The 18,574-nt window shown below is 35.9% G+C and overlaps 1 protein-coding gene across 2 annotated transcripts in view; it reads right to left on the reverse strand.

Moving 5' to 3' along the window:
• Positions 1–7,929: 7,929 nt before the first annotated feature.
• The window catches only part of LOC110451638 (zinc finger protein castor homolog 1-like), a 46,712-nt gene continuing 36,067 nt past the window's right edge, over positions 7,930–18,574 (reverse strand). For both annotated transcript variants that reach the window (XM_021499756.1, XM_021499757.1), the window contains exons 3-10: positions 15,076–15,205; positions 14,321–14,573; positions 13,578–13,794; positions 13,114–13,251; positions 11,764–12,610; positions 11,078–11,200; positions 10,610–10,727; positions 7,930–10,204 (exon numbers count right to left, since the gene is read on the reverse strand). In XM_021499756.1, the coding sequence (XP_021355431.1) occupies positions 8,021–10,204; positions 10,610–10,727; positions 11,078–11,200; positions 11,764–12,610; positions 13,114–13,251; positions 13,578–13,794; positions 14,321–14,573; positions 15,076–15,205 (4,010 nt within the window). In that variant the 3' untranslated portion in view covers positions 7,930–8,020. The remainder of the gene's footprint in view (positions 10,205–10,609; positions 10,728–11,077; positions 11,201–11,763; positions 12,611–13,113; positions 13,252–13,577; positions 13,795–14,320; positions 14,574–15,075; positions 15,206–18,574) is intronic.

Here is an 18,574-nt window from a genome sequence, read left to right on the forward strand (position 1 = left end):
CCCCCCCCCCCCCCCCCCCCACCTAGGTTGCATAGGGGTTGGGCTCTGTTTGAAGTTTGTTCTCGTTATATCTCAAATACTGGATGGATATTTCTGAAATTTCATATGTACTTACAGCACCTACTTCACACCAATTATTTTAGACATATTCAGGTGAGCGATACAGGCCCTGTGGGCCTCTTGTTTTTTCACAAGAGTCTGAATGGCTAACTGAATTGTATGCAATCAAATCTTTCACTAAGGGTTGTCACAAGATTAACATTTTCTAGTGTGGATTTTGATACCACCTATATACAAGTTTTGATACATATAAATATATCTGTGTTTGAGATTTCGCTTCAGAACAATGGATATAAATATCCATTCTATTTTTGCTATTTGCTTTGTACATACTGTATGACAGGAAACGTGTGCCCTTTACTGGTAAAATTGATATTATCCCATCGTTAATTTCCCCCCTTCACGTGGTATGATGTGTATTGGTATTCGCTGTAAAGATAAATTTAGTCTCAATATATATGGAGGGCAAAACAGGTGAAATGCGGCAAACATTTCCTGGTTTACAGTTATATCTATATGGAAGTGTGTCAACAAGTTAAATGTTGTATTGTTTGTATTACTGTGACAAAAAATATCCACATATCAACAGCCAAATATCTGTGATGAGTATGAGAGCTTGTTTTTGTGTGAGGATGACAGAACAATATGCTTCTTAGGTAATATAGATTACGCACATTTTCCAGACAAATATTCTAAATTCCTTTTAGAACAAAAAGCATTTATAAGTTCTTTTGCTTCATTACCTCAATTAATTCTTAAGTTGAACATTTCGTTGAAACATGGTTTTTATAAAGATTTTAAGACATTATCAGATCTGAAAGTTAATCTCATGTATTCAGTCGTCAGGCAAATGTTAAAGGAAGTGTTGGAACTAATTTACAATTGTAGTTATAATCCTGTCATTGATTGAGACAAACAAGATATTATTTTGCAAGTTTTGATTTCTTGTGTGAAATGTAACTGCTCTACAGATGGGTAGTGTTTACAGCTTGTTAGAAAGTAACGAACATGTTTTGCTTCTTGGAAGAAAGATTTTTTTATCAATAAAATATATTTTGTTTCCATATTAGTTTCTTTCATTTTCTCCATCTGATTCAATAATTTCATAGAACTGATGACAGCTATTACTTGAAACAAGGTTTTGCACATAAAATTCTGGAATAACACCTGTATCTTATCTTGCCCTCTTTCTAGGACTTACGGCGCCAGCCTTGCCTTCATAATAGCAGGCTTTCTTGGTTTGCCTTCTGCAGGACTGAACCTAGTTTGATGATCCTCATAGAGCTTCTATGACTGGACCCTGTCATATACCACTGTCATGTCATGTCAAGGTCATATACCACTGCCATGTCATGTCAAGGTCATATACCACTGTCATGCCAAGGTCATATACCACTGTCATGTCATGTCCAGGTCATATCTGTACATTCTTGTCCAGGGAGTGTGTAGCATATCAATCCATTATGTCTACTGTCAATGTCACAGGAAGGGGTAAAAGGTCAAATTATTTAAGTTCTTGCCTGGGCAAACTTTTGACCATCTAAGCCTTATTTGTTGAAACTTCATTGATAAATATCAATTGAAAAGCAATGTCCTCGGAGCTTGCCCTACATGAAGGTGAGCTTAAAGTTGTTTACCTTATTGTTGGACAACAGACGAAAGGTGATTTGAAAAGCCCACCATATCTGATAATGGTGGGCTAAAAACTTCTATTGAATAAGAACACAAGACAGAACAATGTCAATGGCATGTTTATTCCTTCAGACTACAGTATAACAGACTGTTAACATGTGCTCTAACAAGGAAATCCTCACCGAGGAGTGTGTCATCAATCTCTCATCCCTCCAGTAATCAAAATGGATCTACCATTCCTATATAAGTGAAGCATTCTATTGTGCTCTGGAGGTTGGACAGGTGTATAAAAACTTAAATATTACGAAAGTGATAAGTTACATCATCTAAACTCAGCAGCACATAGGAGTTAGTTTTCCAGAATGCATGTTAAATAAAGTCAGTATTGAAAATGATAATATACCAGGATAACATAGATAATGGAATGCATTTGAAAAGATAAAACCACAATATGTGTGTTACTATCTAATAATGGTATTTGAATGTGGCTATACACTAAGTAAATGTATTTGGTTATTTATTGGAGTCTAAACAGCTATTGCATCTTTGTGTGTTTAGGGAATCGGACCAAGACCAAATGATAACCATCTCGTGAGGAGATATGAATGAAAATGTGCACACACCGAGATAATTGATGGATAGTGAAAATGATCTGCGAGGTACTTTAACATTCTACCATGCTGAATTAAATATGACAGTCTGATCTGTTTTGCAATTTACAAAATAAAGACAATCGGATGGAAATTGGAATGTGCACATTGGGAAAAAAACTTGAAGTTTTTATAATGAACAATGTAAATCACAAAAAAAAAGGTTTTCGGGGAATGTTATCATCACTGGGTTGGTTACAGAGTTAATACTCCAAAGTAATTATAAAGGAATGAATTCTGCATCACGTCAACTTCAACAGGCTTTAAGAATGTTTTTCACTGCGAGTAATTTACACTAAAATTCTTAATATGAAGCTTACTTTAACTCATTCACCCCTACATATCTAAACTGGACTTGCCCTGTCATTGATTTGGTAAGGTTTAAATGTGACTTTAGGGGTGAACGAGTTAAGTAATACAGTATATACTTTACATTAAAGATCTTTAATAGTCTAAGTTCATTTTTGTACACACTGGGTAAATTACATAAAGTAGTGTACATCATATGTACTTCATTGCCACATTTAGCATTTCTTTTTTTATGTCATATATACTTTAGGACAATGGAGAGTCAACAGGAGTCAAAATCATTACCACAGAAAGAACTGACGACAGAAATGTAAATTAAAGCATAAATACATATCAACCATATCAGTTAAAACTGAAAACATACAAACTGATTAAATAAATATATAAATAAAATACATGTAATATATGATAGTTAAATAAACACAGGTATCTGTATCTGAGACATAACTTCCCAAAAGTTTTGCATTTTGGTGTATAGCTGCGAAAAGTTCTTCACCGAACTCAGCTTTTCTTATTAGTTACATCCTTTTCTGAATATTCACAGAAATAATGTTTTAAAGAATATGTTGCATGTTTTAAGATGTAAAGTGTATTTCTTTTCATAAAGTTTCAGAACAAAACAATTTCAAATCTGAAGATTTTATATATATTTTAAATATTTACGAATTTCTGAAGTATTATAACTTAAGAATATTCCAAAACAACAAAAATTGAATGAAAAATATTATTCAACTGAATTTATTTTGGTGACAACTAGCTGTTCAATTCCTCTTTACGCCCCAAAAATGTTAAGACTGAACCTGACCCCAAATGAAAAATGACTTAAGTATACATATATTTCAAGAGATCTGAACCTTCTTCTAGCAACGTACACGACTAGCACAAGGACAGTTATACAAGGTATGAAGGGGAGGTAACTCATGCTCAGATTTCATAAATCAATAATTATGACCTGTGCATGTAAAACTAGAATTAAATTAAATTAAATGACTAATTTTGATAAAGCTGTGTTATACCAGAGACATATAAAGCCATATATATGTATATACGTCTCTGGTTATACCACACTAAAGGATTGGTAGACGTTTTGTAGACTCAAGTGATTTTTAAACAATATTTGTGTCTTACAGGTCAATGTACTTGGTATATATATGTACTTGTGACCACAATATTTATAAATCAGCAGATAATCTGAATGGCTATACTCCCATCATTGCATAATACACACTGTGTGATACAGCAGCACTTAAACATTTCATATATATATTTATATCGAAATAAATAATCATTTACACCTGGAACCTCGGTCCTGCATTACCATATGAGTGCTAATAATTATGAGATGAATAAAGATTTGCAATATTTTCCTCCAATAAACCCAAACAAATGACTGGCTCTCACAAAAAAGTACAATGACGACAGAGCATTATAGATACTGACCATGTTATATTGCTTATGATGCTTGCTTTTAGTATTTGGCAGGAAAAATTCAATTTTAACTTTATTAACAAAACTGAATTTTCTACTGCAATATTAAATTGGACTTTGTGGATTACTGTTTAAATGAGAATATAACAATTTAATAATGAAACAAAAGTAATTAAAATATATTTATGTGGTGAAATCATGAATACCTAATAATAATAAAAATTAAGACCAGTAAAATTGTTAATACATCTCAAATTATGGAATTGAAAATTGTGATAATCATAATGTAAGGAATGTTAAGTATAAATTAACTGTTAACAATTTCATTAAAAAATAAATTCAAAAAAATCTACTGAGACAGATTACTACTTGAAATCACCTGACTGCATGATTCGTCCTGAAGTTAAGCTATCACAGAAAAACCTTTATACAACATATAAATGATTCAACACCCAGTTACAACATTAACAAATTCACACAATGCTTTTATACATAATACTTGTCAGCACTCCTGAAATATTTACTGACTATATAACTAAATCAGTCCTTGATTGGTTTGTACACGTATCACATAACATTCAATGTTATTGGTTCGATAATACTTTTAATGATTATGTACCTCATTCTTCCCTTCATATTTAAACTGGTCTTTGCCAGGCTTTGGTTTGGTAACGTTCAAATGTTACTTTAGGGGTGAATGAGTTAAATGACAACGCCTGAATGCTTGAAGACTGAAAACTGACAGCCCATCTGTGAATTGTCAACAAATACACTGGCAAAAAGTATTAACTAATGTATTTTTTCAAATCCAAATAAAAAAAAGACAAAAATTGTAGAGTCTGTTTGTCACACATTCATGTTACCTCATAAACACAGCCAGAGACCTGTCCATTTAAGACGAGGCTCGGTTTTTCAAAAGGTGATTAGCTTAATCAGTGATAAGCACAAAATTAATTTTTTGAGTATCTTTAAATAACAATCATTAACTTAGTTAAAACTTTCAAGATAGCAAATATTATAGTAGTGTAAAATTACACGCATCAGGAGAGTTTACCATCAACCAAATTATAAGAGGTTAAAACAGTGATTAACCTAATCATCTTTTGAACAACTGGGCCCTTGACTGGGAAAGCTACAATTCAAAACATGTAGACCAGTACATCAAACTTTGCTGTCCAATAACTTAATTTGAAATTTGATATCCTGACTGCATTAAAAGCATGAATTTTCATATATGTATGTGAATAAATCTTATAAACATATATGATTTATTGATATAATCTTGAAATATAATTAACATCATTATTTATTAATGCAGTGTGAAAGCAACTTTATGATACATATTATTGTTATTTTTGTGTCTGAAATCATGTACTGGAATCGACATGTTTTGACTCGTTTAAAGGGAGACAACCTTATCACACAAGTTCTTATTGATGCAAAACCATTAAATGTCAGTGAAGTCCCAATAAAAGCCTCACTCCAAAGTATATTTTGTAATATGCATAGATAATAATGACAGCAGAAGTTACCTGTGATAAAAATGAAGAATATAAAAATCTAATTTGAAAAAAAAAAATTAAAAGAAAATTCAGCCATCAGTATTATTGTAAAACAGCAATGAAGTACAGTGTCCTGAAGTCTGACACTTAGTGAGTTCATAGTAAACCTGTACACACAATCACTTCAAAGAGACTAGAATTTCTACAGATGAACGTCTAAAAAAACTTCAGTTCAGAATACAGTTTTTTATGTTTAATTATCCCTGATAGATAAATGTTTAGTGATCAAATACACAAAGCTGCAGTGTTATCAGACCAAAAAACTACTACCCTAACAACACACTAACCATTTCTTACAAAACACAACTCATATTTTTTAAATTACACCAGTAACATCTAATCAATATAAATCCAAACATTTTTTTTCAAACTATCTGTTCAACGTCTTACTGCTAAGGTCAGTACACTACCAACCACTCTATAAGGCTTTTGTTATTAGGTCTTTAAGTTGGAAATCAGCTGCTACTACTTGGCCTACAGGTTAAAATCAGCTGTTATTATTGGGCCTTCAGGTCAAAATCAGCTGCTATTACATGGCCCACAGGTTAAAATCAGCTGTTATTATTGGGCCTTCAGGTTAAAATCAGCTGCGATTACTTGGCCCACAGGTTAAAATCAGCTGCTATTACTTGGCCCACAGGTTAAAATCAGCTGTTGTTATTATTGGGCCTTCAGGTTGGAAATCAGCTGCTACTAACTAGCTGTTAACTTCTTAACTTATACCAATCAGTCTTTGACATTTATAACTAATATCTTAACCTGAATTTAACCATTCCTCTGCATCCTAACCGTATTTCAGATATAAATATAATCAACAAGTCCTTGTCAAACATCAGAGTGCCCTAGCCATCTGAAGTTGTTATCGAACTAAAACAATTTATCAAGTTTCCAGCCATACAAAACGCATGCAAAGTTTTTCTTATCATGCACAAAACAATCATACACAAATTTCTCCTGGACTTCTACAACCGGTTATTAGTATAAGTATGTACTTATTAAATTACATTTTATATATAATATCTATATAAATATATATAACAAACTATGTACATTGCATCCCAAACAATAAACCTGTTACGATAACAATACTCTGTGGTGTATAGAATCAGCGGAGACTAGCAGTTGTGTTATGTAAAATATAGTAAACAAAATATCACCATCATCATCATTAATGATAGCTGGTAAAAAAATATCACGTCAAACAGTGAAATATATACGATTAAATTCGTGTAATAAATACTTGTGTTCATTTCTATTAATATATCCAAAAATTGAATCATACATTATCTGGAAAAACCTTTCTGCAGATTTATACATCTATTTTCAGGAAACAGAAGATTTTTTCTCTCTCGTTAATCCCGAAAATCAATTATTCCATTTTCTTTTCTGCAAAAACTGAAATATCCAGATTAGCAAGGTTCCTGTGTGTACTGATCAGAAATGCACTGTAACTCATTGGTAAGCATTTTGTATAATACATTACTTCCTCTTGCTCTTCAAATATAATGTATTGGTATACCATGCATTTCATGAAGGTGTTGTATATATTTTGTATCATTTAACCTCTTCCCTGTATGTACCTGGTACATGTTATACATTTGTAAACACATTCTATGTGTTACCAGGTACTGGAAATAAGTTTCATGCACATTGTATCAATAATTTCCTATACAATGCTGTTGTATCTTACAATATATTTTCTGAATACAATGTAAAATACACGGACTGGAATGTTGAGACTACCCGACTTGGAATGTGTTGATGGACACTCAAACAATATCCTGGTTAACTCACACTAACTACACCATTTGTACTTCATCAACTTCTCAAGCAGATCCTGAAATATTACAATTACAGTCCCAAGAGATATAAAAGGAAATTATTATCTCACACCAAAAAATTGAATAATTGATTCCCAATATATTCTGTACAAATTTAAAAAAAAGCCAGAATTCATGTTCCTCAAATTGTAACTGATGACTAGTAATATGTAATACATATACTTATATCTGAAGTGAAGACATCCAATCTCATCTGACCCATAGCATAAAAGTCTCTACCACAAACAAGATACATATGTATAAATATAATGTTGTAATTTATGAATATCAGCAAGGATAGCTAAATAACCCTTTATCTTCTTCACCCCTGAAATTTCATAATGGACTATTCTACCTTTAAATTGGAAGAATTCAACTGTTACTTCAGGGGTGAATGAGTTAAGTACAGGGCCCACTTGTATAAAACATCTCAACTCTTGAGATTTCCTCAAGTCTAAGATTTCCCATAGACAATACATTGCTTGAGATTTTCCTTAACTTTGAGATGTTTTATACAAGTGACCCCTGTTACCTTAATGTTTTGAGGAACATTGAAATTTTAGCTGGCATGTTTGATTTTGTGCGAAGACATCTGTGCTGGGCCTAACACGGCATAGTTGCAGGGGGTACGGGTACAATGGTAGTGGGTCTGCTTCATGTTGTACTGGCAAAGAGCCACGCCACAGTCATCCTCAATAGACGCCTTCACAAACCCCTGTGAACTGATGCTGTCCATCTTGGAATGGTGTTTGCGGTGAGTGAGGACCTTACTTGAGTCTGTGCAGCAGTAATCACACTTAAGACAGTGGAAATGTGAGGCCTTTCCTTGGTACTCGCAATTCTCTAAGTTGCATGACTGGTTCATACGGTATTGTCGCATCTCTCCACCGGTCAGACTGTCGATACGCTCGTGCCGCAAGGTGTGCTGTATGAGACGAGACCGGTCACTGAAGCTGTAACCGCAATCTTCACGGATGCAGTGGAAGTGTGTCACCCCCTGACGGTAGGCACACTTTTCATGTTGACAGTCCTCCTTCTGTTTGATACGTGTGTAACCATCAGGAATGGAGTCATCCTTTCCGCTTCGTGGGCTAGTACTCTTCTTCTGCTTCACAAGAATGGAATTACTGTCCACAAAGTCGTTACGTTTCGTTGCTGTCCGTTTTCGTCCAGACTTACGGCCAGATGCTCCATCAATCAAATCATCTTGTCTTAATTCATCTAAACTGTTATCGTTACTGTCAAGTACATCTCCGCTTTTCTCCTCATGAAACCTCTCGTCTATGACTAGCTTTCCGGAGAAGCCGAGCCCCGGGTCACCATCAGTGTTAGATTTAGGTGGTGCATTGGTAGCATGGGCTTGCTGCGCTTTCGCAATCATGCTAGAAAATGTTGAGAATTCTAGATTCAATGATGAGGACCCATTTAACTCGTCCTCATCTTCCTCATCAGGGTCAGAAAGGTGAGTACCTTCTGGTGGGTAATCCTCACTTCCTGTCGCACAGACCTTTGTCGTAGTGATAACAGAGATAGGTGTTGCTACAGGTGGCTTTTCTTCACTCTTGTTTATCTTGATGCCATGTTTACAGATGTGAACGCGAAGACGTGATGGATCTGAGAAAGCCTGGTTACAGTCAAAGCAATGGAAGTGGTCTTTTTTTTTCAATTTACAGAAAGGTCTACCACAATTCTGGTTGATATCAAAGTGCATGCTTTCCTTCAACTCCTGCCAGCTGCGTTGTGGAACAGAGTTACTTCCCTTCTGCTGCAGTAACATGGACAGTGGCACATTGGCTCCGACCAGTCCCTGAGTGATGATAGGTGTGGCCACAGCGCTAACGGTGGCCACGGTTGGCATGACTAGTGCCATGTTTGGTACAGCTACTGGCACAGCCTGAAGTGAATTGACAGTAGACAACTGTGTGGCTAGCTGTGTGGTCAGTGTTGGTATCGCCATGGTGCCTGGGACTTTGCTCAAACCCGACCAGGGGAAGAATGTCCCTGATGTCTTGATAATGCCTTTGTTGACAGACTCCAGTGGACTAGGGGACAGAGCAGGTATAATTGGCATGAACCCTGGGACAGACACTGTAGGAGCTGCCTCCTTCTTGATGAGTTGGAGAGGTTTGAGCTCTGTAGCGCCCTCTGTCCTGTGTTTCTTGTCATGCTGCATCATTGTGCTGTGTCTGACAAAAGAGTAATCACACTTGGGCTTGACACAATGGAAGTGTCGGTTTATTTTGTTATTGTTGCAGTGGTTTCTTCGACAGTTGACGTTCCGATCAAAGAACTCAAAACCCTCCAAGATGTTGACAAAATTATGGAAGTCTTTGGCATGGAGGTTGAGGACATCGAGGCGGTCGGTGGCATGGTGGCAGCGTGGCCGCGCACAATGGTAGTGCTGCTGCTGTCTGTAGATACATAACTCATCCGGACATTCCTCTCGCTCCTCAAACATCTTAAAGCCGTTGATGACTTTCGGGAGGCCAGCGCTGTTGATGGCAATTTTCCGTGTGGATTGAGCGATTTCCTCTTCTGACAGCTCAACCTTGGGTATAATTGGGATGTCAATTTTAGGATATTTCGGAGGTCGACCTCTGCGGCGAGGTGAGTTGTCTTCCAGTTTTGACCCAGAAAACTTGTAGGTCTTACCCTGGGATGCCCTGGCATACTCGTGTATGCGGTAGTGCTCCAGACGTCCAAATGTCGGACCAATGTGGGGCACAACATGTGTGCAGCCCGACTGTAAGGAAAAAGTAATTGTATGATTAAAGGGGTCTTTATACATTTAACTCTTCTTTATGAAGAAAGTTTGTATGATAAAGAACAGAAAACTCTGATAACGACCAAAAAACCCATAAATAAACGAAGCAAGCATGTAAGAGGAAATTTAGAAGTTGCATTATTAGTTACACGGACATTATAAAAAAATAAATCAAATCACCTTTTTTGCACAGTATATTGAATTATCTTAAAGACTCTGGTTTTTTGAGAATCATTTATCTATAGATTAACATTACTACTCATTACCATAAATCACAACTCAGAGAGATAGATTCTTTTAACACATGACGAGAGTTAGTGGTAGTGTTTCGTAAGAGGCTTAGATACCTCAATACATTTAGAAACAGGATTTGAGACTACGTACCCAGATACAGTGGTAGTGTTTCTCCTTGAGGCTGTACTGACAACTGTTAGGACAGGCCTGAAGGGGTTCATAAACATGGTAAGCCACAGGTGTGATCCGGTCTTGCAGCTCATGGAATCTGTTGGAAATAATCATTATATTTTCCCCATTAAAACGTTTTCCCCATTTTTTTAATTGAAATTTTATTTACTGAAGTTTAATTTTGTCATTGTAGAAACATTTGTCTATAAAGTTCCATTACTCAACAGATAACTTTGTTAAGGTGTAAAAACAGTATTTATCTTGCTGCTAATTTACCTATATGTTTTATATCTCTCATAAAGGAGGAACATTCACCATGACAGTAAAAAAACCACACACTGGAAAAATACAGATTTTACTGATGGGTTGAATATTCTCTGGGAATTTCCCTGGTAAACGTCAATCATTTATTACTGACCACAGGGAGTTTCCATATGTCGTCCCTACCTTGCATGCTCCCGGACCCCATCCTTGGACTTAAAGAGCACCAAGCAGCCCTCTACTTTACAGTGGTAGTGATCCTTGTACAGGTACTGGCACCGTGAGTTACAGGGATCATTAGCTGTGTACCTGGCAGGGGTCAAAGGTCAAAGGTTAGATCATAAGCTAGATAAAGATCAAAACTTCAAAGACAGGGTCAAAATCATGTCAGATAAAGGCCACTCATGGTATAAACCATAAATGCAAATATATCCAGGGATAGGCTGCAAGATATGTTATTATCTCCCTTAGACCATTCATCTAAGCATTGCAGACTGGTCTTTTTCTTCCAAGTCCTAGTTAAGAATGTTATTATCTATTATGACATAAAAGTTACAGTTGCTATTTCATGCTGTTTTTCTTTAAAGGTAGAAAAAGTAAAATTCAACCAGTTACATTGCAGTATTTTGCATGAAAACATTAAAAATCGTTTAATTCTTATAATGAAATGAAATGATTTGTCTTTTAACACATATTTTGTTTTAATTGATATAGTTCAAAGCATGTTAATCTAAATTCAGAAAAAAGTGGAAGTTTTAATGCAAAACACAATTTGACTACAAACAAAAAGTCTTAAGTAATTCCGACTAAATCTTCTTCAACTGATCAGAAATTGACCATGACTACTACAGAGTGTGTATACTGGTGCCAACCTTATGAGGTAACTTTTCCAGGATTCATCTCGCTCACGCTTCTCCATTATGGGGGGCCTGGCTGGCAGCGCTACACTAGTTGCCGTGGTGACTGGCTGGCATATGGCTGGAGACGAGGCTGGGGTTGCTAGAGAAGTTGCCATGGATGAGACTGAGGTAGGGATTTGGACAGGAAGTTGTAAATGCTGACGTACAGGTGTGACTTCCTGTGGGGAGGTGACTTTGATTTCATCCATGAGGTGCATGGTAGGTATGGGCAATGTAAGCGAGTCACTGAGCTTGACCCCTGTAAGGTTAAGTGCGGCCATTGTGGACGCCTTTGGCTCATTGTAAAATGTTTCGGGGACATCTGTGGCATCATCTTTTCCGCTGTCACTGTCAAGGTCGTGGTGGGAAACATCCATGGCAGTATCGGATTCGGAAGACTCTGACTTTACATCGGAAAAACTGTTTTCGTTGAGATTTTCTGGTTGGTCCTCTTGCATTAATTTAGACTCATTACTTTCGGAGTCGTCAAAAGCTTCCTGCTTGATGGAGACTGGTAAGGACATACTAGGCTGCTCTGTTTTAAATCTTTTGGAGTCATTTGAATCAAAATCGTCCAGTGCTTCACGCTTGATCGCCACAGGAAGTGACATGGACTGTTGGTTACTCATAAGTGATACATTGTTGAGGGTATTCACCCTAGAGGGGGCTACTGTGCCCGGGATCATGCCCGGAATCTGACCCCCCTTATTGTCCTGCTGATCATCACGGAACTTCCTGTATGCCGACTCAAAATCTCGCCTTTCGTGCTTCCTCTTGTGTGAGTACAGTTGAGCCGTGGAGTGCAACACATAATTACAACCTAAAGCAAATAAATTACATTTAAACATTGCATAAAGATCCTCTACAGCTAAAAATGAAAATATTCTGCTATTTCTGTCTCATATGTTATATGCCCTAACCCAAGAGCAAGTTTAACCAATATTTTCATTCAGAATAGACAGCTTTCTCAGATCACAGAAGTTTAATTTACACTGATATATATCGTATATGGGAATTTTTTTGTCAGTCTTAATTGTTTCTCTTTTTTCGCCCACTGTAATGTGGGCAGATTTATCATGACAGCGAATATTAGTACATAGCATACTATATAGTAATAATAACATGTGAATGGCGAAATTAACACTGGGTGATTTTGGGACTTGACTGGGTATAAGACTCCCAATATATCACATGTGTTAAGTGCAGATAGTTTATACAGGTTTCTGGAATAAGCAGTATGCTGTTGAACCAGGCTAATATGTGGTCTACACAGACCTGCTACAATAATTTGTGTACACATGGAAACCAGTTAGAAATACTTACCGGACCTTATACAGTGGATGTGGTTGCTGACCTTGGAGTACCGACATGACATGTAACCACAGTGCTCGTACTTCATGAACTTCTTGAATCCATCTTTTGCCAAGACTTCATCTTTTTGGTGATAGGTTTTGTGTTTCTCTGCAAAGTCGACATGGTTAAAATGAAACGAATGCCACTAAAAATCACCAACAAGAGTACTGCAGGGGTGGAACAATATACAACGGTTCAGTGCCATGCACAAATTTTGTTCGACTTTGGTTGTTGCCTTTTTCTTAGTTTTATACGAATACTAAGCCTTAGTATAGACACTTCCCATATCAAAATATTTTAGGGGTGTATTGGCCTTTTCTTCTTTCAAAATGTATTTGCTTGTTGGAGTTTTGTTATTTTTGTTGTTGTATTTGGATCACAACTGAAAGTCATTGCCAACACAAACAAATAACATTGTTATGATCAGGACATACCCATGTCAGCCTTGTTTTTGAAGGTGAAGTTACAGGTGGGTCGGCGACAGTGGAAGTGAGTGGTCCTCTGTCCGTAAAAGGCACAGGACGGTGTGCCACAGTCCTCTGTGGCGCGGAACCGCTGGAAACCTTCCTGGATGATAGCCGAGTCTTTTCTGTGGTAGTTGGCATGCATCTGTACATCTGAAGTACTGATATAAACCTTGTCACAGCCACCCTGTGTGGAGGAAAAGGTGTCAGATAAAGTCTTGGGGAGGATTACGATCAAGGTGACTTATCATGGGTGGGGAGTCAATTTTAGTTCTTTAAATATTCTTGTATTCTCTTCATACGAAGCTTTATATTTGTCCTTGAAAAAGAAGACAAAACTGAGATGAGGCTCTCATAGATACAATCCCCACCCCCTATCCTCACATATAAGTCACTGTGACCTCCGCGATCCATTAGGAAGAAAGGGGCAGGGGAGGTCATAATTATGATAAAATGAACAGCACTTCTCAAAACTTTAACCCCAATGAACTTTTAAAATTGAGGGTAAAATATATGTTACTTGCTTTGGGAATAGATGAAAGGACAATGGACGAATGTTCCTGATATATGTGATTTTAAAAATAATAGTAGGATAAATGTTTTCAAAAATTATGAAATTTTTCAGACAGATCTGAATAACAGTATTTTTTTCTAAAATTGGTGAATATTTCTTTGGGAAAATAATGAACTTGATGCCAAAAATCAAAACATACTTGAAGACAATGGTAATGAGTTTGACGTCCATTGTGAGTACAGCTGACAAACTTCTGACTACAGTCGTCCATAGGACTGTATCTCATAAACCCATGCTGTAGAGACTCCTCCCGCTTGCGGTGCCACTTGAAGTGTCGGACCATTTCCTCCTTTTTGACGAAGACCCGGAAGTTACAGTCCATGCAGTGGAAGTGTTCGCGGTACCCAAGTTCATGGCAGTACTTAACTTTACACTCCTGGCCATTGTTAAATCTGTGTTAAAACAAAGTATCCATGAAACCATCTTATAACAAGTCAAAAGCAGATCGAGATAAATGCAGATATTAGCTTTCAAGAATTTTCCGATATTTTATAATGTCACATTGAGTCAAGTCAACAGGTAGTGTTACCAAATTAAAGATTTGGTGCAAGTTGACACTAACTTACAGAACAAACCCTGGCCATAGGAGTATATTTCACCATTCAAAATTTGCGGTGTACATTTTTTTTTTGAAAAGAGTGCAATACTTAGATTTCCAGTAAATTGTTCAAAATCTTTTTCAATGGAACAAAAGAAATTTATTAAAAATAAAAGATTTTATAAATCTTTTTCTTATTCTTCTGTTTGAGGAAAAACTTCAACACGAATCCAAAGTAGAGAGTATCCTTCATGTAAATGTTCTTGACTTTGACATTATTTACTATAAACATTATTCAAAGAGGGTAATTCTCCCCTGACAATTCAAGTTGGTTTAACTTGACTTGAATGACCTACCGTTTAAGGTACTTAGAGTAGTCAGGAAGGAGTATTTTCCCTTGAGAGTTGGTCTTGACCTTGCTCTGGTGGTTGAACACTGCCTTGATGTAGGCAGCACTGTTAGTGAATTTATCCTGCTGCTTGTTAGCTGAAAATAAATAAATGTTTAGGTACTCAAAATAAAAAATGAAATGTAGATGAAAAATAAATGTATTGTTTCATCATCACCATCAAGGAGAAAGAAACCTGTTGGTTATGATTAGCATGGCAATATTGATGGGAGGCAGACAAAAAATAGTCTTGTATAATAATTACAAAATAATTGGTAACATCAAAAAATTAAGAACCACAGGCAGTACTTTTGTGGAAAATATTTGATTAAAGTAGGAAAATTTCAATGCAAAAGTTCTCCAAGGGCAAACAATTGGTTTTATCCTAGCACATGTCAGACTTTGTTGGGGCAAAATAATTTGTATTTTATTCTAGTTGAGGTCACTGTCTATCTAAGTGGGGTCTCGCAGTACCACTTTTATGTTATATCTCAACTTAATTTATCGCTTTGCATCATAATTAAATCGTAACTAAAATATATTTTCTTCTCTATACATAAAACAACATCACGAAGTGTATTACTCAGATATACATGTATTTGATTTAATAAATAGAAATCCATATTCATGTATTTCGATACATACACAGAAAATGGCGAAATACTTCTATCATTCGAGTCAGCTGGTACACTGACATTTAATTAATGACAATCAAAAATTCTATACGAGCACAATTTGAATATTAGGATTGAAAGCCCAATATATCACACAAAAAATGTCAACAATGTTCATCAATTTTCGTCTCACAAACTGCAAAATGGTCCGATTGAATTTTTACTTTATGTCAACTTATCACTGAATGCCTCAAAGTGATAAATGTGACAAGACATCACTTTCCTATTCAGAAATTAATTATGATATTTTAAATAATTAATTGAAAGAAAATACACAAAGCTTTTATTCAGTTTGTTTTTGAATATATATAGCTGTGTATATACACATCAATTTATGTTCGTACCAGACTGCCAATGAAGAGGTAAAGAATCATTTCCAACTAGAATAGACAATTCGTTAATATACAGACAGAAATACTTATATATAATTCATATAAATTGGTGAATATCACTTATATATTCGAAATTAGGGAAAATGTTTTAACTTTGAAAGTAAGAGAATAAATATTTTAATCGGACATGAGTCATATTTGGAAAGCGTGACAGTTTGATGAGTGTCCATGTCACATAATACATAATCTATATCAATTGTGAAGATCTAATATGTAAATGCCAAAAGACTAAATCAGTAAACTTGGGAGTGACATGATAGGTATACATAGCTCGATGAAGAAGAGTGACAGTACCATAAAAGTTAATAGTATTGCAGTATGGAAATGCTCGTGGTTTTTTTTGCGTTGAGTAAATTGGCAAAAAATATCCACACACCAATATATATATATATATAATTTATAAATATAGAATATGTAGATTCAAGAACCATATTGCTAACTTGAAAATTCCTACACCACATCAGATTAACGAGTTAAAACACAAACATTTCCCAATGCAAGACTTTCCACATTAACGGTAACCTGGGTTAATGATTCTCCTTGAAAGTTAAACAATGTCCAGTTATATAATGTCCATTTAACAATACTCAGTGGCTAAACAATGCCAAGTCAATTAAGACAAGTTAAACAATCTCAGATCAGGTAAGGCAACATCAACTGTCGAGTCAGGAAACACATTCCCAGGTTAAGGCACACATTGTCCAGTCAAGTTATACAATGTCAAGTCAGGTTACACAATGTCCAGTCAAGTAACACAATGTCCAGTATACAATGTCAAGTCAGGTTATATACAATGTCAAGTCAGGTTACATACAATGTCCAGTCAAGTTATACAATGTCCAGTCAAGTTATACAATGTCAAGTCAGGTTATATACAATGTCAAGTCTGGTTACACAATGTCCAGTCAAGTAACACAATGTCCAGTCAAGTTATACAATGTCCAGTCAAGTTATGTCCAGTCAAGTTATACAATGTCAAGTCAGGTTATATACAATGTCAAGTCAGGTTACACAATGTCCAGTCAGGTTATACAGTCAAGTTATACAATGTCCAGTCAGGTTACACAATGTCCAGTCAAGTAACACAATGTCCAGTCAAGTTATACCATGTCCAGTCAAGTTAAACCATGTCCAGTCAAGTTATACAATGTCCAGTCAGGTTATATACAATGTCAAGTCAGGTAACATACAATGTCAAGTCAGGTTACATACAATGTCAAGTCAAGTTATACAATGTCCAGTCAGGTTACATACAATGTCAAGTCAGGTTACACAATGTCAAGTCAGGTTACACAATGTCCAATCAAGTTATACAATGGCAAGTCAGGTTATATACAATGGCAAGTCAGGTTACACAATGTCCAGTCAAGATATCCAATGTCCAGTCAAGTTATACAATGTCCAGTCAAGTAACGCAATGTCCAGTCAGGTTATACAATGTCCAGTCAGGTTATACACAATGTCAAGTCAGGTTACACAATGTCCAATCAAGTTATACAATGGCAAGTCAGCTTACACAATGTCCAGTCAAGATATCCATTGTCCAGTCAAGTTATACACTGTCCAGTTAAGCTTCTAACTTTCCAGTACATCTACACAATGTTTCACAGTGTCCATTCAAACTATGTATTGTCTATATACTAGTCTAGTTACACAATGTCCAGTCAAACTATGTAATGTCTATACTAGTCTAGTTACACAATGTCCAGTCAAACTATGTAATTTCTATACTAGGCTAGTTACACAATGTCCAGTCAAACTATGTAATGTCTATACTAGTCTAGTTACACAATGTCCTGAGTCAAACTATGTAATGTCTATACTAGTCTAGTAACACAATGTCCAGTCAAACTATGTAATATCTATACTAGTCTAGTTACACAATGTCCAGTCAAACTATGTAATTTCTATACTAGTCTAGTAACACAATGTCCAGTCGAACTATGTCATGTCTATACTAGTCAAGTTACACAATGTCCTGAGTCAAACTATGAAATGTCTATACTAGTATACTAGTCTAGTTACACACTGTCCAGTCAAACTATGCAATGTCTATCCTAGTCAAGTTACACAAGTCAAACTATGTAATGTCTGTACTAGTCTAGTCACACAATTTCCAGTCAAACTATGTCATGGCTATACTAGTCTAGTAACACACTGTCCAGTCAAACTATATAATCTCTATACTAGTCTAGGCACACAATGTCCAGTTTGAAAGTTAAACAATGTCCTGAGTCAAACTATGAAATGTCTATACTAGTCTAGTTACACAATGTCAAGTCAAACTATGTCGTGTCTATACTAGTCTAGTCACACAATGTCCAGTCAAACTATGTAATGTCTATACTAGTCTAGTTACACAATGTCCAGTCAAACTATGTAATGTCTATACTAGTCTAGT

The sequence above is a fragment of the Mizuhopecten yessoensis genome, unplaced genomic scaffold (genome assembly GCF_002113885.1).
Source record: "Mizuhopecten yessoensis strain PY_sf001 unplaced genomic scaffold, ASM211388v2 scaffold6135_2, whole genome shotgun sequence".
NCBI lineage: Eukaryota > Metazoa > Mollusca > Bivalvia > Pectinida > Pectinidae > Mizuhopecten > Mizuhopecten yessoensis.